This window comes from Grus americana, chromosome 13, assembly GCF_028858705.1.
Source record: "Grus americana isolate bGruAme1 chromosome 13, bGruAme1.mat, whole genome shotgun sequence".
Classification (NCBI taxonomy): Eukaryota; Metazoa; Chordata; class Aves; order Gruiformes; family Gruidae; genus Grus; species Grus americana.
The window spans coordinates 19,029,011-19,055,428 of NC_072864.1; the positions used below are offsets into that span (position 1 = coordinate 19,029,011).

At 50.3% G+C, this 26,418-nt stretch overlaps 1 protein-coding gene and 1 long non-coding RNA gene across 4 annotated transcripts in view; one reads left to right on the forward strand and one right to left on the reverse strand.

Annotated features, from left to right (window-relative positions):
* The window catches only part of LOC129212193 (uncharacterized), a 116,484-nt gene that overhangs the window by 45,771 nt on the left and 44,295 nt on the right, over positions 1-26,418 (reverse strand). The gene's annotated exons all lie outside the window — the stretch shown is intronic.
* IRX6 (iroquois homeobox 6) lies at positions 5,326-11,196 on the forward strand. 3 transcript variants are annotated; one of them, XM_054840433.1, is made up of 8 exons: positions 5,360-5,442; positions 6,572-6,817; positions 7,057-7,166; positions 7,445-7,525; positions 7,634-7,752; positions 7,883-8,383; positions 8,660-8,756; positions 8,994-11,196. In XM_054840433.1, the coding sequence occupies exons 1-8, from the start codon at positions 5,398-5,400 to the stop codon at positions 9,055-9,057; spliced, it is 1,263 nt and encodes a 420-aa protein (XP_054696408.1). In that variant the 5' UTR covers positions 5,360-5,397; the 3' UTR covers positions 9,058-11,196. The 3 variants fall into 3 exon arrangements, with proteins under 3 accessions (XP_054696409.1, XP_054696408.1, XP_054696406.1); XM_054840431.1 differs by having other exon boundaries at positions 7,445-7,752; XM_054840434.1 differs by lacking the exon at positions 6,572-6,817 and having other exon boundaries at positions 5,326-5,442; positions 7,445-7,752.

Here is a 26,418-nt window from a genome sequence, read left to right on the forward strand (position 1 = left end):
ATGTAACCTGCTCACTAATTAAAAAATAGATCCTGGAAATTACAGCAAGCAGAGTAGGTAATGGAATAACACTGTCATTTCACTGCCACAGAACAAAAATGACAAACTACACCTAAGGTGATACTAAATTAAAAACCTTCAGCTTGGCAGCAAATTACTCCAACTGCACATCAGCTGATACAAAGGCCACGGAAGCAGAAACATAACCTGGTGGTTAGTGGTACCCAATGAGCCCAATATCCTGCTCAAGCTGTGTCAGAACAGCAATCGCTTTGTAAAAAAAAAAAAAATAATTATTCAAAATTATTTCTATTGATTTTACTGGAAACTGAATCCACAGAGGGGTCAGCCTGAATGAGAGCTGTGACACTGCCCTGACCCTCCTGCCATAACTTAGCCCGTATCTCAGGAGAGCACAAACGAGTCCTCAGAGGTGAAGTTCTCTTGAGTTTTGTGTAGACGTGTCTTCACTGGATGAACTCTCACTTTACAGAATAATCTACAGATAACCCTAAGAAAGCTAGTACAGAAGTGTTGGATTACCCTGACACAGAGTGCTCTTATAAAAGCAGTATTTCCCCATCGGACAAATATGGTTTCAGAAGCTGGGTTTAGCGACGGCCCCAGATCCAAGGGAACATCCCACCCAGGAGCATGGGGAAGATCCACGTCCAGCTTCCACCCACTTGGCCACCTCCAGGCACAGAATGGTCCAGATTATAGCCCTGGGTCCAGCCATCCTCCAATTCCAGGAACACTCAAGCCCAACTCTTGATTTTACAGCCATATCCTAAAACTTAATCACAGCAAACGTGGTGACAATCTGAGACTAGCAAATCTATCGGTCATTATAATAGTGATGATGGGAGCCAAGTGGAGCTGCCGGTCCTCGGAGAAGAGGCAGGAGGGCAAGGTGGCAGGGTCAGGCTATTGCAGAGGACTGTTAGGAAGAAGCAGCTCACTGTCGCGCAAAAGAGTCCGTGCAGAAGTGGCGCTTAGGGATCCCTGTGAATATTATTATTATCCTCATCTGTCTCTTATGTAGAATTTCCAGATAAAGTTTTAAATGGCTCTCATTTAGCCATCCATCTAAATTAGAGGGTCTGGAGAAGCAAAGTAAAGGCCCACCCATGTACTTCTTTCACTTTGCACATACCAAAACCAGCGCGAAATCGTGCAGCTTCTTGGATTAACTAGCCTACATAAATAACTCTCCGGAAATCCAATGACATCTTTTTGGATGTCTTCTTTCAGAAGACAACTGTCCAAAGGCAATCAAAGTTATTCCTTCATTCAAAAGTGATCTTAAAAAAAAAAAAATAAATCTACTTTCAGGTTTAGCCTTCAGCTGACTAGCACCACATGTTTTCTCAGCAATTATACCTCACCCCCTAAATCAGGGTATGTCCCACACTTCACTGTGCCAATTCTCCCCTCTGTCCTGAAGACAGTTCTATTTTCTGCCTGTATGTTAAGCAATTAAAATGCTTTATCTTCAACAAGATATTAATCTTAATATTGTCCTAATTTGTTTTCGTCTTTTTCTGCCTCTCATGCAGAAATCAGTCTTGACAATAGCCACTGAGATAAGGACAGTAACCAGCAAGCTTCACAATAAACCATCATATACACTATTTTAGTTTGTCAAAACAATTAGTGTTCATTTTGGCTTTATTCAGTTAAATCTGCAGTGACTGATCAGTATAAATTATGTATTAGGCTGCCCAGCTGTACTTGTTTATTCATGCATGGACTTGAAGAATTTTCATTTTCTCAGTACAAAAAAGCAACAGCCAAAAAATCCCCCCATGCTCTAAAATATAAAGAGACTTTCTTCTCTGCCACATTTCTGCTACATGTTTTTGAAGCTGCTTTATTCTTACTCCTCTTAGAACAATATTCTTCCTTTCCAGAAATGATACTCCAAGGCTTATTTCAATTAACCTGTTATTTCATTTGAAGTTATCGGCAGCTGCATTTGCATCGGTGGGAAGCACGTACTGTTACTTTCACCCCTTGCAATTACCTCCCGAGCAAAGCAATATCAGAGCTAAACCAAATGATGTTGATTTTAAAAGCATCAAAAATCACATTGTAGGCTGCATTTGAACTCCTGCCTTGCTTCATGAAGAAGTGCTCACAGAAATGTTTACAGTTAAGCCTCACACTCCTCTCTTTTAAGAACAGAAGTTTGTGAATCAAGAGAGATCATTTTCCGCTTTTGCTCGTGTTTATAGTCACACAGTCCTTGCTAGGATGACTGGGTGAAGGCAATGTATGCCGTGGGGGTGGGATGATACACTTGTATGCGGGGAGAGAGATGACACAGATTTAGATAAAGGAAAGAAAAATCTGCAGTGACCATGTACAGCATCAGTTACACTTGTCTGAGATGCAATATATGAGCAGAATGGAAATCTGGCTGTTGAAGCTGTTTCCCTGCGATAAAAAGAATGGGAAAGTGCACACTCCTTCCCCAAAGCTGCCCTCCACCAAGCCGAGTTCAAGGACCTGTTAACAGAAGGTTTATACCAGTATTTACAAATTGCAGCAAGATATTGCAGCATCTTTGCAACGGTGAGTCCCGTCGCTCAGTGAGGGTACCGACGGGGTGAACGGTGGCAGTGCTCAAAAGAACACAAAGAGCTGGAGTTTGTGTCCTCCTGAAGAGCTGGACTTGTATTTGTTAACAGGAACACCATTTAATATCCCAGGTTGTAAGGGCAATTAAAAGGGTCGCCTGGATGGCTCTTGAGCATGTATTGAACAAAGTACGCTACAGAAAACTCTCCATAGGGCAGACTGCTTTAAGTGGAGAGAGAACTGGGTTGCAAAAGGCCATCTCTCAAAGCTGGGCTCAGCTACAACGTACCTGACAGGTAACAGATTTGCTTTCACGTTGATTGCGCACGATAAAGATTGGCAAATGCAATGTTTGCATTGATCTGCATTATGTCTGTCATAAAAGTGCTTCCGCACAGTGAATTGTGCCCCGGTTTCCGCGGCCACTGTGCTTGTCACATTGGCGAGGAGGGCGAGAGCCCTGCATACAACCTGCCAGCACGCACACAGTGCCAGCCACAGCTCCCATGGGCGGGATGAGCACACAGCTACTCTTGTTGCTTCTTTCATCAAATAACGTAAGAAATGTTCTGGTGAAAAGACTAAATTTTGCTGAATTAAGTGCTTTAGAACAAGTGGTTTTATTACTTCATAATTAGCATAATTTCCCCCATAGGGATTCTTGCAATTAAATAATTAGCAGTAATGTTACCCAAAGGTGTTTTTAATGAATTTTCTTAAGTTATTGCCCCCGTTAACGACAAATGAAACGGCTCAGTTTTACACCGCCCGAGCGCTTTTTCTCGCCGGGCTACGGGCGACAGTGGAGGGTTGTCCCTCCTGGCCCTGAGCTCCGGGCCAGTCTGCTCAGCCCGGCGGGGCGGGCACGCTCGGGCGCTGCGGTCCCCTCCTCGCCTCGGCCCCGCGGGCAGCGCCCGAGCGCTCTGCCGCCCCGACGGCGCGGACAGCCCCGGCGGAGGGACCGCGACTGGGGACAAGCCCCGCGAGTACCCTGCTCCGGCAAAGGGCCGCTACCCGCCCCAGCAGCCCTCCGCCCGGGCTGAGCCGGGACCGGACCGCCCCAGCCGCGGACGGCGGCAGATATGCCCGCTGGCTCCCGGCAGAGCGCCGCCCGCCCGGGGAGGGCAGGGGCCGCCGGGCTCGGCCGCACCGCGGGGGGCAGCACCCCAGGCCGGGCCGGGCCGCTCCGGGCCCCCGCGCATCGCTTGCGGCTCGGCAGCGCCACCCGTCGGGGAGCGGGGCGGCGGGCAGCGGCGGAGCGGGGACGGGCCGCTCTGGCGGGGACGGGCACGACCGCGGGGACTGCCCGCCGCTCCCGCCCGCCTCTGCAGGTCACGGCTCCGGCCGCCGGGCCGCCCCAGGCCGGGGAAAGTGGTTTTTGTTTTTTTCTTTTCCTTTCCTTTTTTTTCCCCCCTTTTTCTTTTTTAATTGCCACTGGCAGGACATCGCGCCCGGCCGGGCCTGGGAGCGCCGAGGCAGCCCCCGCCGCAGGGGGGGGGGGAAATCCCCATTTACCTCCCGGGGATCTCGCTTCAAAGGCAAATTCGCAATATGTAAGTCGCTGGTTAAACAAGGGCATTTCCATTTGTTAATTGATGCAATTACGCCGTAGCGGTAATGGGCAGGCCGGGCTGCAGGCAGCCATCCATCACCTCCCCACTGACCTGCCACGGCCCCGCCCCCCCATCCTCTCCTGGTGGGACCATTTCAGGTCCAAGGGAGAAGAATGGATGCCCCGCTCAGCGCTCATTAGGGAAGGAAGCTTCTGACTGCCCTCCGACCGGCTGGCTCCCTGTCCCGACCTCGGCCCGGGCAGGCAGAGCACGCCGTTCAGAGCGAGGTCTGACCCCACTCCCGCGGCTCTGGGCCGCCACGAAGGGCAGAGAAGCCAAGGCGGGGAGGGGGGGGGAAGAGCACAACTAATCGGCTCGATTGCAAAAGCGGCGCCGCGTTGTACACCCCTAAGGGTGGGAGCCGGGGGCAGCGGGAAGAGCCGAGGGGCTGCGCCGGCCGGGCCGGCCCCGAGCGCTTCTGCCCCGGGTGCGCCCGGCACGGCCGCTGCCCTGCGCCCCTCGCACCGCCGCTGCCACCGCGGCCCCTGCCCTCCGCCCGCCCTCCCTGCAGCTGCAGCTGTCCGGGGGGCGGGGGGCACACTGGCGCATGCCGTGATTTCCCCCCTTTTATATTTTTGTTCCCCAAGACAAATTCGGATTGTATTTAAAAGGGGGGGGGGGGAAGGGGAGAGAGACCAACCGCAACGCACCTCCGGTCCCTGCCTTTGACGTGCATCACAGCACAACATTAAAACAACATGAAACAAGTGCTGCGAGCGGGCGCGGGGCGCTGCCTGCTCCTGCCCGCCGCTGCCTGCTCCTGCCGGCAGGGCCGTGACGTCACCCCGCTCCTCGCCCACCGATGAACGCTAAAGACCTATAGAGCAGAAAATAATACAACAAGCAAGCTCCGTATCTTGCAAGCCCTACGTGATTTTCCCCCCCTCTTTGAAAAAGCCCCTTTGCACTTAAACTCTCTATACATGTGGGGTGGCTTTTTAAACTCTCTCTATACAAACATATTTATTAAGAGCGATGGGAAGTGGGGGGTAGCCTATTTTTTTAATCCAGGCACCAACACCCCCCCCCCGCCTCAGATGTCTGGCTGCTTTTCTTAAGTGCAATCATCTATAATTGAGGAAAAAAAAAAAAAGCCATACGTGGAAATGTGTGTGTGAGAAGGTGCATCTTGAAGCAGGGTTTAGTTACAATCGATCTTGGGGGGAAAATATTGCCTATGGTCCAAAAATAAGGAGCAACTATGTCCTTCTCCCAGTTCGGATACCCCTACAGCACCACTTCACAGGTAAGGCGAGTGAGCAGCACTCACTTTTGTTCAGATTCTGCTGCTGCTGTCCAGATGTCTTGTTCCCCCTCCCTTTTTTTCTTCCCTTTCCCTTACTTAGAGTCTTTTTTTAAAAGGGCACATCTGGAGCCTTTTTTTAAAAAATGTGCGTGTGTGTTTATGTCTCGTTTGTGTTGTGTTAGGCTTAAACAAATAACTCAGCGTGCACAGCAAAGGCGTTTAGGAAACCGGTAATTCCCCCTCCCCACCCCCTCCACCGTTCACTTTTAAGTGCAACAAACAAATAAATACATAAATCCCGGGTGGGACCGATTTCCAAGCCCGCGGAGCTGCCCCGCGGAGCGGCCGCGCTGCGCCGGGCGCTGCCACCGCCGCGCCGCTGCCGCCCGGGCACCCGCGGAGGGTGTGCGGGCAAGGGGGAACCGTCGCTCGGCGGGCTCGGGATTTCACTAGCGTTACTGCGGAACCGGGCTGTGCCGTTTTCTCCACCCTTCTCCCCGAGTCGGTCCTTTTCCTGTGTTTTATTAGGATCTGTCGGGAGGTTTTTTTCCCCCCCATACGATTTCCGAAGGACACCCCCACCCACACCCACACAAAGACACCCTATATTAACTAAGTCCTCGCTATACCGTACTTCGAGTCACGATTTATTTTGGTGGAATTATTTATACACCGTAATCACTGCAAGATGTGCCTCCCTCGCTTGGGAAGTTAGCTGTCCCCTTGAACTTATTGAAATCAAATGCCTTCGATTGCGTTAGCTGACATATTTACTGCTTTGTCTATTGTCAAATTAACTGTAATCGCAACTTCTTGCCTTTAAATCAATGCAAACGGACCGAGCGGGGGCGGGAAGGAAGGAGCTGTACGGATTTTTTGCCATTTTCAAGAGCAATTATTTCCTTAAAGTTTTGCCTGCTTGATTAATCGTGCCCCCTTCCCAAGGGCTCCCGCTTCCCATTCCGTTTATTTCCCGGTTTCTATAATTAGTTGCTACAGCCCGGGCTCCCTATCCCCCTCCTCACCCCCCCGCACACACACAGACGCGCACACGCTTCTAAATTCCCCCCGATGGGGTTGCCTCGACAGTCACTCGGCGCCGTCCCGCTCTCTCGTCTCCTCTCCGCAGTTTTTCGTGCCCGCCAGCCCCAGCACGACCTGCTGCGAGGCTGCCCCCCGCTCCGGGCCGGATGCCTCCTCGGCGCCGGCCGCCGCCTCCCTCTGCTGCGCCCCGTACGAGAGCCGGCTGCTGGCGCCCGGCCGCGCCGAGCTCAATGCGGCGCTGGGCATGTACGGCGCCCCGTACGCCGCCGGCCAGGGCTACGGCAACTACCTGCCCTACAGCGCGGAGCCCGCCGCGCTCTACACCGCGCTGGTGAGTGCCCGCCCGCCCGGGCAGCGCACCGGAGGGGGGGTGGGGGGTGTGTGCAACAGGCGGCGAACTTCATGGTTAGCAATCGGTGTCGGGGCGGGGGGCCGCCGAAGGACGATGAACCGGCGCCGTCCCGTCGAGGGGGGGGCGAAGGGACTTGGCTGCCGCGGGGATCCGGGGCGGCGGGGGGACGGCGGGGTTCCCCTCCTGCTCGACACCAAACGCTACCGCTTCCCTTGCAGAACCCCCAGTACGAGATCAAGGACGGTGCCGGCACGTTGCATTCGGGAATCGCGCAGCCCGCTGCCTACTATTCCTACGATCATTCCTTGGGGCAGTACCAGTACGACAGGTAAAACCCCTTTGATCAGCGCCCGGTAGCATTAGCATCCCCCTGCGAGGCGGCGGCCGACATCAAACGGCGGGGGGCGGGAGGGGGGCTCCGACCTGACAAACGTTGTACAAAAGAAACGAGGCGCCCCGGGAGCACCAGTCAGCTGAAATCAAACTTCCGCGGGGATGGCAGGCAGGCAGGGGCAGGCAGGCAGATGGGCAGGGCCACACCGGCCTGCGGCGGGGCCGGGCCGGGGGACTCCCGCCGGCCCCCGCCTCCTAACCGTCTCCCGGCAGGTACGGGACGGTGGATTTCAGTGGTTCGGCCAGACGCAAAAATGCAACGCGAGAGACGACGAGCACCCTCAAGACCTGGTTGTACGAGCACCGCAAAAACCCCTACCCCACCAAAGGAGAGAAAATCATGCTGGCCATCATCACCAAAATGACCCTGACGCAAGTGTCCACTTGGTTTGCTAACGCCAGACGGAGGCTCAAGAAAGAAAACAAAATGACCTGGTCTCCCAAGAACAAAGCGGGGGAAGAGAGAAAAGAAGAAACCCCGCGGGAAGAAGAGGAATACGGCGCGGAGAGCGAAGGCAGAGGTAGGCGGGAGAGGCAGGACGAGCGCCTCGAAGTAGCTCTAAGTGGCGGCCGATTTCGAGGCCCCCCCAACTTCCCCGCACCCGCACTAACGCCTTGTCGCCCCCTCCTCCCCGCCCTGTGTCCAAGCAGAGCAGAAGAGCTGCAAGGAGGACAAGGAGCTGCGGTTCAGCGACCTGGACGACCTGGAGGAGGAGGAGGAGGAGGAAGAGGAGGCGGGGAAGCCGGAGAAGGGCCGGGCCAGCTCCCTGCAGGAAGCCCCCAGCCTCGGCGCGGCGCTGCCCGAGGCTCCGCGGAGCGACTGCAGCCTGCCCGGCCCCTTCCGCGCCTTTCCTTGCGCCAAGGCCCCCGCTGCGGACTTCGCCCCCGTCGCCCTGCCCGGCCCGCCGCCGCCCTACGCGCCCGCGGAGAAGCCGCGCATCTGGTCGCTGGCGCGCACCGCCGGGGCCAGCGCGGCGCGCAGGGGCAGCCCCGAGGGCCGCGGCGCGGAGGGGGGCGGCGGCGCGGCGGGGGAGCTGCCTCTGCCCGCCAAGGCCTTCCGGAGCTCCGCTTTCAACCTGCAGTCGCTCCCGCGGACCTGCGCGTCCCACCGCGGCCTGGGGGAGCCGTGCCAGTACGCGGCGGCGGGCGAAGGTACCCGCGGCGGTGGGGCCGCAGGGACGGGGGGGGACCGCGGGCCGGGCCGGGACACAGGGCGCGGCGTGAGCCCGCCTTCGCGCTGACCGCCACCTCCCCTCCGCCGGGCCTTGCGCGGCTGCGGCGTGAAGCTGTGCCCAGGTGTCGGGCGGGCTGCGGCCGTGGCCCCCCCCGGCGGTGCCGACGCTGAGGCTTTCCGCGCTCGAGGCGAGCGGGCAGGGGAGGGCGGCGGGGCCGGGCTGGGCCCACCGCGAGCCGCTTGTGTCTGTGCAGGCTTCGGGCGGGGCGCCAAGGGCAGCCCGGGAGGCGCCGAGCTAGGCGGGACCTGCCTGGACAGGCTGCGGACGGCGTTCCGGCCGGTGCTGCGGAGGTGAGGTAGGTGATGGGCTGGCTGCCGGGGCCGGCGTCGCACAAAGCGCAAGCCCGCCCGGCCGGCCCTGGGACTCCGGAGTGGCTCCGGCCTGGGAGTGCAGCGCCGGGGCCAACGTCCCGCCCCGTTCCCGGACCCCCCGGCCGGCCGGTGCAGCAGCCCCGGGAAGGGCCGGCGGGGCCCGGCAGACACCGAGCCCGCCCGGGAAACGCTCATCACCGCTTCTCACTCCCGCAGGGCCGCCCGCCCCTTCCTGAGCGCTGACGACGGGGCTCCGGCTGCAGCGAGGCTCTCGGCTTGAGACACCAGAAGAAACCTGTCCCCTGGTCGGCCATGACCTCCCCGCCCCGCAGGCATGGCCCGCGGTTCTGCCTTCCCTGCCCTCGCCGGGGAAACATCCCGCCGCGACACAACGTGCTGCTCACATGGGGGTCGAGGGGCGCGGCGGGCGGAGCGGCCGCGCCCGCGGGACTGGCGCGCCTCCCCCTGCCGCCCGCTTGCCATTTGTCCCACACTCTTCGTTAACGTCTTTGCCAAAAAAAAAAAGTAATCTTTTAATCTTTTCTCTTTTTTTCCCCACGTCGTGGTTTGTTTTTCCTTTTCCTCCCAAACCTGCTTCCTCCATTCAGCGCCCTGCTCCGCCAAGGTGTGTTTGTTGGCGGGTGCTCCGCGCCATCCCGAGGAGGCGGGAGGAGGAGGAGCGGGGCAGGTTACACCGGCCTGTTTATTTCCTGTCGCTGTACATAGATACCACTGAAAGTATTTTTCAGAGTCTCTAATTAACACGGGGGAGCTGAACGCCGTGAAGCCATCCTGTGACCCTGGCAGCTCTTCAGCCAGTGCGGAGCAGGCCCTGGCCCCAGCCCACCCCGGGCACTCGCCACCCACCCCGGGGCATCGCCGGGGCATCCCTGGGCAGCGGGTGGCGACCGGGCGGCGAAGTAGGACGTGGTTAGTGGGTCACCACCGTCAGTCAGTGAAAAGAGCAATGCTGCACTTTACAGGACAGACAAGAAAGGGAAACCGTATCTCTGCATTATTTCTGTTTAATTAAAAGTGTCATCAAACACTTTGTGTTCAGACTAATAAACCAAGCAGGGATGAGGAAAGAATGTTTCTTTGTTCCTGTCTCTAGAAGCAGTGGCAATAATTTAAATTAATAACTGTGGTAATTAAGAGGTCATCTATAGATCAACCCGATACCTGCTATTTCCAGGTTCACCGGGGTCAACATTTACATTAAGTCATTTGTGGTCAATAGAGTCCAATGAATTCTGCCTTAATAAATCAGGGAAATCAATCTTGAATATCGAGTAGACTTCTGTATGTTTACCAAAGGCTACTGAGACAAAGTGGGGCTGCAGAGATGGGAGTCGTCTGGGTTTGTGACCGGAGAAGCAGCTCGTAGGGGAAAGGAGAGGCTGCAGGTCAATACGAGGAGAAGTGGCAGGGGCTGCCCCCCGGCTTCGGCCCTACTTACAGCCGGGCTGGGGAGCGGAGCAGCCCCGGGCTGCGGGGCACCTGTCACTTTGCCGGGCTTTGCCGAGGCCAGGGCAGGAGAGGGCGGGGGGGTGTAAGTGTACACCAGGGCCAGCAGGTAACGGAGCAGCCGGGAGCGGGGCTGGGCCCATCGGGAGCCCCGCCGCGGACGCCCGGCCACGGGGCTTTCCCGCGCTCCAGAGCAGTCCTGGGCGAGCGGCGGCGCAGAAGGCGCAGTCTGCTGCAGTGACCCGCAGCTTGAAGGAGGGGGAATTAAGCTGCGAAAAGATAAATATTATTTCAAGTCGGATTTGAAGGATTAGGACTTGTAATAAAGAGCATTAGGCCCTTTCGAAAGGTTCTTGCAAGGCAACTCTTCCTCCTCTCCCACCGGAGGGGACAGGTATTACCTGCCCTAGGAACAAAGTGCAGGTTCTCCACCCGTAGTCGCAGCGGCCCGGCCGGGCCCCGCTCCCCGTCGTGTCCCGGCCGCGTCCGCCCAGCGCGCAGGGGAGCGACCCGGCTCCCTTCGGCGCAGTTTGCCCGGCGACTTTGGAAGAGGCTCCCCGGGGAGGCAGCTCTGCAGCGGCCTCCTGGGCTGCGCACGAGGGACGAGACCTGCACGGCCCCCGCGGCCCGAGGGCGGCCAGGAGCTCCCCCGAGCTGCTGGCTCTGCCCCACGGCCACGGCCCTGGTCCCCACCGGCCTCCACGGGAGTGCCCGAAGAAGGCGCGAAGTCCCCGGGGGTGGTTAATTAGTCGGGTGCAAGTTTTGGGTCTTTTTAAGACAGGCGGGAAGGTAACCTCCAGGGAGTCTTAAGACTTTTATTTTTTATTTATTACTTTTACTCCCCTTTTATTAAAGGTCAAGCGAGCGAGATGCAGATTATCCCGCCCGCCCAGGACTCCCCTGCAATCTGTCACGCCGGCAAGATATGTATCGCAAATCTCTCAAAATATAATCTCCGGGAATCATATTCCGAATACTGTTTTGATTAAAAACCAGAGCGGGGATTGATGGAGAACTAATACAGGGAGCAGAGGCTGCGAGCGCCCAGGCACAGAAATAAAATAATAGGCTCGCCTGAGTGTCATAGGAACAAATTCAGCGCCTCCAATGCCGTAATAAACATATTTAAACCGTCTTCTGACTGGGCTTTGCTACGAGCCGGGCTTTTTAATGCCGCTGAGCCCCAGGCAAGTGAACTCGCGTTGTCCGCCGGAGCGGGGGCAGCCCGGCTCTGCAGGCCACCGTTTGACGGGGAACTCGGAGCCTGCTCCTCCGGGTGGTTCGTGGAGAAGGGGCTGGCGGGGCCGGTGCGAGGGCCCCGCGGCTCGGCCTGTCGCAGCCGCCAGCACCCCTCGCCCTCAGGCCGCCCGGGCGAGGCACAAGCCAAGGCGCGCAGAGCGGAAACCCCGCTCCCCCCGGGGCGGCGGAGCCGAGAGGCCGCCGGAGCGCAGCACCCCCCCAACCACCGCATTTCGTTATTAAGGGCCGGGTCTCCCCCTTTCCCTCAGTCGGCTGGGACGCGCCTGGCACCGGCTGCGGCAGCCCCGCATTGCCCCCCAATTAGCAGCCACGGGGACAGGCGGGGGGGGGGGGGTGCGAGGGGGACAGGCGGGAGCGGCTGATTGACGCGTCCCCCGCTGGGGTGGGAAGTTTCTAAAACAAAGTTGCCGGGCTAATGGCCCCGGGCCGGAGCGGCGGGGCCGCGCACACTCCACTGCGCCCGCTCAAAGGCAGCGCGACCGCGGGGCCGCCGCCGCCGCGCTCGCTAATGAAGTTTTGTCAAAGACAATTACGGGCTCGGCGGGGGCAGGAGGCCGCGATGAAAAGGCGGCTTTGTGCGGCCGAGACGGCGCGGCTCCCCCGGCCACCCCGGGCCCTTCCTGCGCCCCCGCGGTGACCCCCGCGCCCGGCCCCGCTCCCCGCGGGGGCAGCGGCCTCGGTGCCCGGCCCCCAGGTAAACCCGGAGACGGGCTGGTGCCGGCAATAAGCCTCCCGGAGCTAGAGGTTACCAGCGTGATTTACGGACGAGCGAAGCAGCCCTGGAAAGCGGAGGGCAGAGTTAGCGGGCGTCCCCAGCCCGCCTCTCAACACCCGCACACTTTCGGGTGAGGGGTTCCTGCCCCCTCTTCCCTCCCCAGACCGGCTGCTGCAACGGATTCCTGCTTTAACGTTGTTGCATTCAGCAAATGGGAGAATTCATTTAAAACTCGCCACCGAACTGGCAAAATCTGTTTAAATATATACCAGAGAAACATAAAATGAGGGTCTCAGACCGTGGCTGCCTTCAGCTGCAGCTGGGCGGAGAGGCGGTGTGGAAGACCTGGACAATAGGCATCTTTCACTACCTTCCCCACGCTCCCAGCACCGCTGCTGTCCTCCCATCTCCCGTCCTCGGTCACCCGCTCCCAGCACTTCACCTCCCTCCCATCCCCAGCCAACACAGGCGGCATGAAACATGCTGGTTCTGCTAGAGAGCATGGGAAACCCTTCGGGAGTCATGAGGAGGTCCGAACAATGCAAGTATCCGCCCAGATGGGCACTTCCCAGCCTTTTGAAGCACAACCTTCCTTTCAGGAACACAGGAGAGAGGAAACCTTCCTTTATTCCCGCACCAGCACATGAAGAGTAGCCATGACACTGAACTGGTCTGGGACCTCTCACACCCAGGTGGTTGGTACTTGACTGTCCCCTCAAACAGATGTCCTGTCCTCCTTACAGGTTTCCCACGTCACATTAAAGGGATGGGTTTTACTGGCCTTGCAACAGCAAAAGCCTTGGAGATCCCTCTTCAAAGGTGGCTACAGTACAAGTTTTAGCATTGTGTGGCTATCGAGGTTATGAAGCAATGGATTGGAGCATTTAGTTCAAAATTATCTCAAAAGCTGCACAAGCAGCTCTCCAGGCCAGGTGTCATTTCAGGATCAAAGCATCTGTTAGGGGAAAATAATTTTTGCCATTGTATTACCTTTTTTTTTTTTTTTACCTACTGTTCATCTGAAAATAAATTACAGGCCAGAACAGGTGGATAACATTCTGGAATGATTTAATGATTTATTTAATCTGGATTCTCTTTCAATCTACTTAGCAGGATGAATTTTTTTTTTTTTTTTTTAGCCTGAATCCAAAAGCTTGGCTTTTCATCTAAAGAAGAGAAAATACCCTAATACACTGCTCTGCTTGCCGTCAAGGTGTACTCCCCACTGCCGTTAGCAACCCAGTGGTAATATTTGCCCTGCTGAAGGGCCTGAGGGGAAATCCTCGAGAAAACCAAGCAGAAGATTTTAATTTTATTTTCTTCCTTGCCATCTTCCTAGTGCTTTAGATGTTATCTGCCTTTCCTGGGATAGTGTCTGGGTAATAAAATAACTGATTGTACCATTCAATCACTGGCTCCCTGTTCCTCAGTGAGCAGACCCTAACATGAGACTTTCCTTCTTGAGTAAAGAAGGTTTTGCTAAAGAGGGATTAGCAAAATCATTGCCCAGTTACTCAGATGTGAATTTCTGATGTTTGATTTCACCTGGATATTTTATGGGAGAGAGACTCTCAGGACCTGTAGCATGCTGAAATCCATGGGGTAACTCCCCAGATGGCTGGGTTTGGTGCTGTGGTCCCACCAGAGTGGTAACACAGACATGCAGAGTGTGACAGGAGCAGACAAAGTGCTTTTAGATAGCGAGGAAGGTTACTGCATACAGGAAGGGCTGTAGTTACCACTGCCAGGATTCCCACTCATGTGCCTGTTCACTTTAGCTTAATGGACTAAATTAAGGTGAACAGGTCTTAAACTTTCTTTAAATCCATCAGACTCAGTATGTGCACTAGCAAAATCATACTTTGGGTTTGTTGTTGTTGTTGTTGCTTTTTCTAACCCAGCACAGCTCGAAATGTGAGTTTGCTACTAAGCAAGTCCTGAGTTCACGTCATGGCACGAGCTCAGTCATGGAGCAGTGTATTTGGAAGAATTTCTGCATTACCAGACAAGACAGCCTGGGTGGTGAACCTGCCAGCCCCCTCTCCCCCCTGCCGCCCCCAACTGCCTGGGGTGGCAGAGAAAGGACTTTGTGCGTGTCAGCCCTCCTGGGGAAGGGCAGGTGCTCTCAACCATGCAAGCCATTCAAAAAAACAGGCCCAGAAGAACTGGCATCCAGAGTAAATGTGAAACATGTGAAAGCTAGCTCCCGTTTTTAACCAAAAATATGACAGTACAGGTTCCTCTACCCAACTAGGATGACTCATTCAGGTGGATTCATTTATGAATTTTAAATACACACATCATCAATGTACAACATCTAAAAGATGCCCTCCACAGTCATCTGCTTAATGGGACATCTTACATTTATTGAACAGCTAAGAAACAAAGAGCCACTGGAGCTCCCTGTTGCCACAGCTGATCCCACTGTTGCTCACTACACGTGACAGAAAAATCAAGCACCCACATGACTATGCTCTGGTTTTCTCTACCCAAACCACATGAGGCACAGTGGTAAGTAATGCATTAGGTGCTCAAGGAATTGGACAACGAGGAACTCTGAGTCAGCAGCCTGCCAGGGATTCATGCTTCCCAGTTAAATCTTGTTTATCTGACCATGTGCTTTGCAGCTCTGCAGCCACTGCCTGCAATTTATTCTGGGGAGGTCTGACAACCTGGTCACCATGCTCAGCTAGTCCAAGAACAAGTGTTCCACGTACTGCAGGAGGGTAACTCACTGCTAGCAGTGCTCAGGCCTTCCTGCTGATGTGTTCTTGCAGTGTTCACAGTAGGAGACCTTTCCCGGAGCTCGGTACTGCGTGTGCAGTGAGTCTCCCTGACGGTGCAGCTGCAGAGCAGCTCCCCAGAGTGAAAAGTGGGTCATTTGTTACACCCATAGGACAACATGAGAAACAAAGCTCTTTTGAGAAGTGTCACTGGCAGCAGAGCTGCGATCATGGACAATTCTGCTACATTGTACCAGCAGCAAACCAGTCTGCTAGCCCATGATCCAAAACCAGCAGTGGCTAAGGCAGGACAGCTGATTTTGCCTTGAATAGTAAGTACCCGAGAGGAACAGAAGCAGAAATAACTGCTCCTGTGAGACATGTGACACCACATGCCTGACCGTTACCTAACTGACACCCAGGAGTCCTGCTTCATATTTACAAGATCTCGTACAGGAAGATAATTCTGAAATGGCCCAAAGCCACCCAGGGAGTGAGGAGATGAATGAAGGAGTCTCTGTGAATCACTACAGCATGAAGAACAGACCCGAAACACAAACAGCCCATACTGCTAAGAAATGAAGTGTCAAAATTCTCCCAGAGCAGCAGCACTGCTGTCCAGCGTTTATTTGCCTGTTCCTTCCCAAAGAAAGGCCAAAAGCACCTCAGAGTAACCCTGCTGTCAGAGGGGAAGGTGGCATCGCTGACTCACATTTTCAGCTCTTTTACGCTGCCATTACTACTTTGAATTCAGCAACTTCAGTATCAGCAAACTGTTTCTGTGATGTTAGCATTTAAAAGAAGAAAAAGGATACAGCAACCACATTGTGTATGTCACATCAACAAGTTCCTATTAAGCAGGTGTTTTTGCACTGAACCCCGACACCCCATAACCTCCATGACTACCCAATGTGAAGCGGTGGCACACTGCAGCACACACCTCATCAGCAGCATGTAAAACCAACAGCGTGAAAATCTCTCCACTAATTCGCCTATAAAAACAAGCACCGGCACAACTGATAGCAGAAGGTCTCTCACCCACAGGGTCAGTCCCTTCTGCTGTTTTCACTGCTGCTGCTTCCTCCAAGGCTGCAGCAACCACCCCCTCGCTCACCCAGAGTCTCCCCAGCAGGACAGGAGAGGAACCTGAGCGAAGGGACATCGTCATTGCAGACCAAGCTGCCTCTTCCTCAAACTACCCGAGCTCATTTTTCCAAGGGCTACACAACCAGGGGCATCCCGCAGACCTCTGTGCAAACACCTATCAGCTCAAGAGCTCGGCAGCATTTACCAGTGCTGAACATCAAGTGTGATTTTAAATCTTTTGCTGATATTGCACAGAGATACAGAAAGAAGACTTACAAAAACATAGCACAATTAGGGAATGATAGAAAACAATGGTAGGTAAAAGTTAACACAGACCAGGGCAAAGTAGTGTCTATAAAGAGAAATAATTTCTTGAAAAAATCTCGAATTACTGATTTTTTTTAATTAGATACTCATATGCTAAATATTTCTGTGAACCTTCAGCATTCAGAGTAATGCAGATAATGCAGTAATAGCTGCCTTAGCTGAGGGAAAGGTAGTTTCTACAGGCAGGATTTCCAATTTCTCACCGCCTGTCAGAGCAGAGCTGATACACCTTCTGCTTCCGTTTCATCGCACCCTCAGTGAGTGCACCTCAGTGGAGACACTATATTCAGGGGCACATCTGCCTATCGAGGATTACAATTTACCTGTAGAAAAATCAATTGCCAGTAAAACTCTTCAAGTATCCTCCGGAATTCAGAAATGTAACATATATTACTTTTCTTACTGAGTTTTCCCATAAAATATTGGCTTACTCAGTATTCTGTGGCAGGAAATTAATAAAACTTGTCCTAGTTCCTCTCAATTACAGCAATAATATAACCTCATTTTCTCTTCACACACATTTAAAACTCAGGCTACAAATATAATACACGGTATTCCATAAATGAAGCAGATGTAATTACAGTGTGGGAGCGTAGTCTCAGGGACAATTGTACTTAGAGCACAACTTTTCACCCCAAATCCTGAGGCTGACCGAGAGCTATAGCACCTCCAGCTCCACTCAGCATAGCATTAAGATTGATTTAACTTGCAAAGGCTCACAAATGACATTTTAAGGGCTGAGGAGAACCAGGACACAGCAATGACCCAGTGATCCCCACTTCTTTGCAGAACTGTACGCTCTCTTTCTGCAGAGATGCCCAAGTCTTGATCCGAAGGCTCTCTGGAGTGCGATGCAGTGCTTGCTGCTCACTACCCCCTTCACTGCTAACCATCAGGTCAAGCTGATACAGCTGATAAATCACACTTGTAAGAGTGATTACAAAATTAGCACAGCTTGAATTATTAGTTATGAAATGCAGTGCACTGTAGTTTTATGCACTATAGTTTTCTACGCTTCACTGATATGCAGTGCGTTTCCCTCCTGGGAAAACTGACAAAGTCTAGTGGGTTTTTTCTTGACTACTGTATGGATGTCACCAGAGTTTCATTGCATAGACCTGAATTTCAGGTCTATGTTTTTGCTTATGGCAGCCCAAACAGCCCGGTCATGAGTGCAGCAGTCTGTGAAGGCATCTTGAACATCATCTGTCGCATAGTTAGTTCCCTCAGCCTCTCCCCAGAGAAAACTCTGTGCACACTATTTGTTTTCAGAACACACTGGTTTTTGTTCTCCAGAATAAAACTTTTGGCCTGATTTCTTATGGAAACAAAGCTCCTATAATCACTGTGGGAGAACACAAACATCTGCCCACCATTGCATAATTTCTTAAATGGACTGGCATATCTCAGCCAATCCCTAGTGTGAGGATGTGTGCACTCTGGCCTCCATCTCAAATAAATGGAGAAAAAAGTTTCTCCTGTTGACAACCAGAACAGTTTCAGAGCCATCTTCCTCTCTAGAGGAACCCAGAGCAGCCGTGCTCCAGAGTCAGACAATATGCTGAAATGCCCAAAGTCCAGAGGGATTAATCCCAGCCTCAGGGTTGTACTCGTCCCCTGTGGGCACTCGAGCTGGTCAGGAATGGCATGTTTGCTTCTTTTTTCCCCTACGCAAAATTGCTATGACTGATCACGCAAATCATGGCAGTGATGTGCACAACTGAAAACACAACCCGAAAGACATTTTTACACAAACTTGTGATGTGCGATACTGAGGGGGGAAGTATACTTCAAAGGACTCAAATGATTTTTCAGCAAGAATTACTTGAGATAGAAAGTAGGGGACACACAGAGGGGAGGAAGAAATGAAGTCCCCCAAACCCAGAAGGTATAATGAAATCTCTGCTAGATTTCACTTATTTTCTTTCAGCCTTCCAGCCAGATATACTGACATGTCTATAAAGCTCTGCTAGTGATGGTTATTAGTCCAAAGCCTGGATCACAATTTTACCCCATATAAAATGGAGAGAAAATCTAGATATTTTCCTCCCTAAGATGTCAAGAGAGGTTAGCACGACCTGCTGAATTCCCCACCATGGCTCACAGCAGGTTAAACTGCACGCTGGCAGCTCCGTGGCAGCCAGTTGCACTGTCTAAAGAAAGCAGCACTACAGAGAGGTCCTACTTACTACATTGCAAAGGATCTGGGTTGTTTGCTCTGAGGTATGGTTTCAAGAGAGCTGTTTGAATTTAGGAGCAATAGACCTGTTTATTATATTGATAAATGACACATTTTTCCTACATGATTTGTTGGGGACTGAGTGACCTAGCAGTAAAACTGACTTGATATTGCCACTTAACTCTTATTGATGTCTTTTCCGGTTCACCTTTTATTTGCATAAATGAGAAACAGAAAGAAACCCCTATTCTTTAACAGAATCACATGGGATTCCCTGAGGAAGGTTGATGGATGTTGCAGACACACATCTCCCCAGGTACCAAACCGGTAACAACTTTTGTCCCCGCACTCTTACAGACCCCTGCTCAGTGACCCCTCGCCCCACATTCAGCTAACGCAGAGCTGACAGGCCGGCAGTGTTTGCTCAGGCACAGGTTTGACACTTTAACACGTGAAGTTTGTGGGGAGGAATAAGTGAGTGAACATTACATTTTAATTTTTGTAATTAACCTTTCAAAAAAATATGGGACATAGAAGTATATAACTATAAACTTAAATATATAACTTTGCCTATAAATAGGCATTTTTATAAATTCAAAGAACTGTGAAGCTTTCTTATGATGGAAGGGACAAGCATAATTGTTTCTAAAAGAAAAAAACAGAAAGATACCACAAGGTTGCAGCCTGGTGTTTTGTCTCACTGTTGCAAAGATTACAACAACATTCCACAGCTGCATTTCACTTTACGGTATCTTAAAATAAAATAATAGTTCAAAACCAAACAAAACTGAGGACCATTTTTTGTTGCTTAATTTCACAAGGAAAAACACCAGTGAATATATTAACATGACCTTCACATAAGTGAGACTTCCACCGGGAGGGGACTTTGCCAGGGTCAAAACAAAACCTTCAGAGACTCTTTCAGAAACCTGATCACCACTATAAAATTCTGGTAGTTGACCCTGAATACTCCAAAGTTTAAGACATTTCAGATTCAGATCCATACTACTCACTCACATCTTTGCAGAATAATCTTGTGGAATTAAATGGAGGATGAAGGTAACACATTAATTTCTATTAATCTATGAGATCCATATTTTCCTGTTCTGTGCACTCCACAGTAGTGTTATATATATGTACTTCTGTTTAATTTTATCAGACGGTTCCAAAGTCTTAAAAGAAATTGTGTCTTTATAATTCATAGAATTTTTTCCCCATAAGGCATTTCTCTTACTTTTGTTTACATTTTGGGAGGAAATGTTGGTTGTACAAAGAAATGGTGCTGCACAAAAAACCCTACGCCAAAAGAGATGCTGCAAAGCAACAGAAGAAATGAACCCAACCGGGAGGAGAAAGCTCTGCAAGGGGGTCCCCGGAAAGAAGCAAATGGACTTTTACACACATAGCCTCTTGTATTTTTTGATAACCAGATATCTACTCTTTTACTGTTTCTTTCAATCTGAGTCCTCTCATCTAGGAATCCTCTTTTTGTTTTATACCAGCATTTGGAGCAAGTTTATTGTTTTCATTTGCTGACTGCTGGAGTGGGACCCAGGGAAGGTGGGCCCTGCCAGTCCCACACTCCTTGTGTTCAGAAGCTCACCTGGTTCAAAAATCAAACCAGGATTTGAAAAAAACACACCAAAGAAAAACTCCAAAGTTTGTGCATGTCTTTCCATGACATTAGCTTTCTCCTGACCCATTTCTCTGTGTATGTGCATCACGTACTTATGGGACAAATAAGTGATATGCATTGTGACCTATAAAAACAGCAGAAGATGGGAGGAAAAAAACCTGCATTTACTTTCAGATTTATAAAAAAAATAGTATTTATGGATAAATGAGAATGGAAGGGACTGGGCCAGTTCAGAAGTTTTGAATGTTTATAACTCCCATCCTTGGAAAGTTTGCAATGAGGTGAAAAAGATTTAGAAGACATGAGCTTCCCCCCCCCCCCCCCGAGACAGCTCACTGTACACAAGCAGAAGCTGTCTCACAGATGGCTTTGGGTGGCTTTTTCGTCTCCTTTTAAAAAAACCCCAAACCCCCACAAGCCACTGGCTGACATAGAACATATTTCCCCTCATCACAGGCAGTCTGACACACACCTGAACACTCACAAGCTGCATACCCCTGGTGGACCAGACCCCCCGGGCTCAGAGGTATCTCCAGGAATGTCCGCCAGTGAGACTGTCCCACTGTACTGACACCCAGGAGCTGGTCTCCTCCACAGCAGTAGCTTGTCCCGGCAACTAAACAACTGGCGACCCACTGGCTCTCAGTCTCTCCAGTCTAAAATCCCTCCTAATAAATCTCCAGGTGAGAAAGAGCAGCCACCCAACAGCAGAGCACCATGACTAGGACACCAGCAGAATGCCAGGCACCTACTTTGGAATAAATCTTAAAAGATTAAAGAGCATGAACAGCTGCCCTCTTCAAACAGCCTGAGCAAAAACAAGCTGGAGAATATGGCTCGCTTCAGCCTGCACTGCAGCAAGGAGGTAGGACTTTGTCTAGTTTGCCTTGGTAACACCAAGAGAGATGTCACAGCTGCAGAAGGGTTCAGCATTAACTCTGCAAGCCCTCTCACCACGTGGACGGCTTCATCCTGTAGTTGTCCTTTTGCTGTCTCCATTGCTTTTGTTACTAAGTGGACTGGATTAATGCCAGCACAGATGCATTGCACACTGCCGAGTGCCACGCTGACAGCTCCTCAAAGGGCTGGATCAGCTTAGGTAAACTGAAAAGGAGACAGAGGTAGCACAGTGCATCACAGCCAGGTACCAAAGAAAATCATGACAGGCTGGAGGTAAAGCAGGAAAATAGGAACAATAAGGAACACATTTGAACAGAAGAGTAATTAAACACTAGATCAGATGATCAAAGGAGACAGTAAATTCTGCATTTCTTGACACCTCCAAATCAAGACCGGCTGTCTTTCTAGAGGACATATTCCAGCAGTTCCATCCAGCTGCCAGAGCATCATCTGGCCCATGATGTATACAGGGCACAGAAGCAGAGAATCTGACTGTCCTTCACTGCCTTGAAATATCTGTAAAGCAGCATTATCAGCCCTCTTTGGGAAATCAACTTTCCTTATCCCAGGGTATATACTTCTTAGGGCTTTTTTGGGTTCGGGGGATTTTTTTACCTCTCATTCAGGGACCTGCATGTATATTACAAAACAGCAGCACTCCACACTCCTATGTGTTAAGTAAAGATTACTCTAGAAGGCAAATATCGCATTTTCCACTTTAACCTCAGTGTGCAGTTTGATGGACATTATTGCAAGTATTGTAGCAAAAGCAAATAAATGGCAGGAATATCTGCGGAAACAGTGGTGCTCAAGCACATAATGAAAAACCTGAAGGAAAGCAAGTTCTGACTGCGTACTTTTGCCTATTAGCCCTGGAGTCATATTTAGCCATGCGGAGAACCAAAAAAAAGATCTGAACTGATTGTTTACTGCTCAGACGACAGCCTATTAAAATCACCCTCGTTACTACAGCAATAGTACATATTTACAGGGATTGTGGCTGATTTTGATCAGCCATACCAAGCCATGCCTCAACCCATTTCATACTGATTAGAGTCTGGTCATATTTTAAGTGTCTATGAAATTATGCAAATGGAATCTGTACCAGAAAATCAGATTGCCAGATAATTGACCATTAATCTTTGATAAAAGTTTAAAAAAATTAAAGCAATCAGAAATCAGCTTAGCATACAGTCTATTGGGCCTTATTTTGGTCTAGTAAGTCTGTACGCTAAGCTGATTTCCGATTGCTTTAAGTTGTAAAAATTGCTTTTTAACCCACGGATATCAATGAGATTGCACCTGGTGTAAGTCGGGGCTGAATTTGATCCGCTGTGTGCCTTAATCACAGTATATTTTTGTTAAAACCTAGTATTTGTGTGGATCTGTGGATACTGATTTGTTCAAGCGCACGATAATCTCCCCCTAAGCCCGTCAGAATACAGCAGGTTAATAATGCTGTAAGTAGAAACCAATTTATTCATAAAACATCGGAATGCTTTAGCCAAACTGTTCTTTTGTGGCAAGCCCCCTCCCACCTGGCTGCAGCAGACAAAGGCTCCTGCCACAGCTGGTGGGAAAGGGGCAGGATAACAATAGCACAGCGTCTGTCACGCCATCATCCCTCTGTCTGTCTGTCCGTCCATCAGGCAGCCAGTTCCCTCTCCATCCGCCATTTTGCACAACCAAAGGCACCATCATGCACTGTCCCTCAGTCTGTGGTACCTGCTTTGGGAACCAACTACGGCTCCACATCCGTCTCCATTATTTTGATAAGTGCCCCAATGTTTTTGGTGGCAGTAGGAGAGCGTAATCCTGTGACAACATTTTAGCCCATTAACATTATCTCATAATTAGCATATATAGCACTTGTTGGGTGTTTATCAGAATTCAATGAGCACATGCTGTAAAACTTCCTTTCCTCTGTGATCAACAAAGTAAATAAAAATCCCGCGTGCTCTAGTGGGAACTTAGATTGCTTTGCACAGACTTAAGAAAAGCAAAGTATTTTATATTTCAAGATTCCCTGTGCAAACTGTCACAGCCCATGAACTTCGGGAAACCCTCCACCTACTTGTGATCGCCCTGCTGTCAGCATCAGGAGCCCTTGCCCAGAATCACAGCTGTATCACACTTGATGGCACCTCAGCACAGGACAGAGATGATCTTACAGCCGAGGGCACTACAGTCTGAGTAAGAAAAGGAAGATGGAATTGCAGAGACATACATCAAGGAAAGAATAAAACCATACTGGCCAAAATGACAGAACCACCCAAACCACCACAAAAGGATTCAAGTTGAAGGGGACACCCAGGTTACCTCTGATTAAATTAGCAAGAGGGTGGTTTATTATGGAACTTTGATTTTTCATTAAGTTGGATTTTAGGATATTAACCAAATGCGCGTGTACAATCCTGTGTTGCTCATTTGTATGCAAGGCCAGAGAGATGTTCACAAGCCGGGGGCACATCCCACTCTCATGCCCCCACCCTCCTCACTTTTCTCTCTGCTGGCGGCAGCTGGAAATGGCCACACGACAGAGAGGGTTGTTGCTTGCTTCTTCAAGCCATTTAATTTTGCCAAGCCCCAAGATAACTCCTCTTTCTAGAGCTCCCATCTGCAATCCTGCTCATAAACACAATTTCAAAGCTGGCAGGTACCACAGCTGTCTGTGTCCCCCATCCTCAAAGGACAGGTACCTGATCTGTGTGAGTTATCCTTGCAAAAACACATGCGGACTGCTGTGTATGGCCCTTCTGTGATCCCTGGGGAGAGGAAAACCAGCCAACCTGCAAGCACAGGCTTCAGATTCATCCAAAATTAAAAACTTTTGATAAAATTACTGGTTAAGATAATTAATAAATTGAACAGACTACTGGGAAGGTCCATTATTTAATGTGCTCTAAGATTCCTAGAAAATAAACCACCCAACATGCTTTAATTCAACTGAGAGCTCATGGGTGCATAAACCCAAATCCACACCCTACATTACACAGGTGACCAATCTAGATGCTCATAACTTTTTCTCCCAGGATAATAAAGTTATTTTGCTGATGTGATGAATTTTTTGCAAAAAACATAAGTCAAATCACCTTCAACTCCCAGGACTGTTGTAGTAATGAAGTTTGCCACAAGCTGGTAGGAATCTAAATGTTACAATACTGTTAATGTTACAATACCCAACACACCATCGCACCTAATCAGCATGGGTAAATGCAGTAGCCAGATAGTCAGCAACAAAAACTCCATGAAGTTACATTTGGGACGAGCAATCCAAAACTTCTCTCGGGTTAAAATACGCTTGTGTAAATCATTTGAGCTACAATGAGAGACACAGCACGTGATGGGCCCCAGCGCTGATCCCAAAGGAAAACCCAGGAGCAGGAATTACAACACTGCCATCGACCAAATGCGAGAAATGGACAAAAGTTACGTGGGAACACAAAGGAGCACTGATCACTCCAGTGATGAGTACTGCAGTAGTGACCAGTACGGCGCCACGCAACTCTGTTAGTGGGTGCCACGGAACGGGTCAACAAATGCACAGGTGTCAAGAATGAGCTGAAAATGTCAAAAGGTTCAGTACAGATCACGGCTGATTTCCAGAAATGCCACAAAATACAGACACTGAAGGATAAGTCTGCAACTCCAAAGTAGAGGAGTCCTTATCACCTAGTTGTTATTAGAAGTCTGTCTATGTTTAAAAGAATTTTTAAAATAATTTTACCATTATAGGCATTTTAGAGCAGCATTTTCTCATGTGCACAACAAAGACTAACAGGGAAAACGACTATAAAATACTCCTGTGAACTCAGCACCTTAGGAAGACAACTGATTTCAAACCACTTTCTCCATTCTCATCAATATGACAATTGCATCCCACCTCTGCTGGATTTCTCCTTTCACGTTCCTTCATAAAATTGTCTGCTCAATTTGGTCTATACACATAATAGGAGGTGACTGTCTTGCTGAGGATTTTCCAGTGCTTAGGTGACTAAAAGGCAATATAAACTAGTGCAAAATGAGATGATCCAGTGAGAAAGAAGGCAATTCAAAACTGAGGTAGGAGACAGAGAATGTCCATCTAGTTCAGCGCAACTCACCACCAGAACAGCATTTTCAGTAAAGGCAACAACCTTGGCAAGCTCTGACCTGTTAAGCTATGGGTAACACATTTGGGCAGGAGTAACCCATGGTATCTTCTTTTATTTTTGCTGAAAAACTTCGTTTCATAAAAATTCAGAGGGACAAATGACCTTCATCCTCTCGCACGTAGCAAGGATCCAATAGTTTTTGCTGGCCACTTGAAAACTAAAGTTATGAGAATGCACAAGCCTCCATGCACAGAGCATAAAAATCCATCTCCAAATGCTCAGACATGGCAAAAATAACTCTCTTGATGTGGATAGGAACGTTACCATAGCCACAGAGTCTCAGGCACCTCTCGTCCAGTTCTAGGGCTGGGCTTCAGCCGGGTGGATGCAGCAACTTGCACACGCTGCCCTCCGTGAACAGCAATTCTCTTCTGAGTGCTCTAATTGAGCAATTCATGATTCTGCTCTTCCAGATATTTTATCAGGGCAAAAAAAGCTTCATCTAAAACTACTCTCTACTAATAAAAGACTATAGGACCGCTGCAGTGAGGCTTGAGATACTTCGAAATGTGCTCCAAGATTGTCAGGGAAGCATTCCTGGATTAGCAAGGTGATTCAATCAGAATGTGTCAAACTTGCAAAATTCTCACAAGAAAGTTACTTCTTGCTTGGTTGTTTGCATGAATATGCTTGTTCATCCCTTGCTTTGCCAGGAACGCAGGGGCATATGGGACTGGAATTTTCTCCCCACCTGCTACAACAAGACCATGGAAGTAGCAGAGCTGTTGGCAGAAAGCTTTGTTAGGGGAGGGGGAAAACACAAGACTCTGAAGTGAAATTTTACAGTCATAGGAAAAGGTTCTCTGGATTTACATACATCTGCTTGGCAGCGAATATGTTAACAGTTGACTGTAACTGTTTGGAGAGAAACAAGCTGCTTGGATGCTGGCAGCAAAAATGCTGCTTTATCCAATTCCTACCGTGCCAAGCTCCTCCACCCTCTCTCAGAGCAGCATTTAGACAAATGCCAACATTTTAAAATTAAGTGGCCCCATCATTATTAATTCATTTGGTATTCATTGTAACAACATTAATCATAGTAAACTGCAGCAGCTTTATTACACATGTAATGTGTACTTTCCTAGAATTTCCCTGTAAAATCTCTGACATTGCTAACAATGTAAAGACAATGAGACATTACAACCAAGCAAAACAATAATAAACACACGACTTAATAAATCATTATTCTGCCCA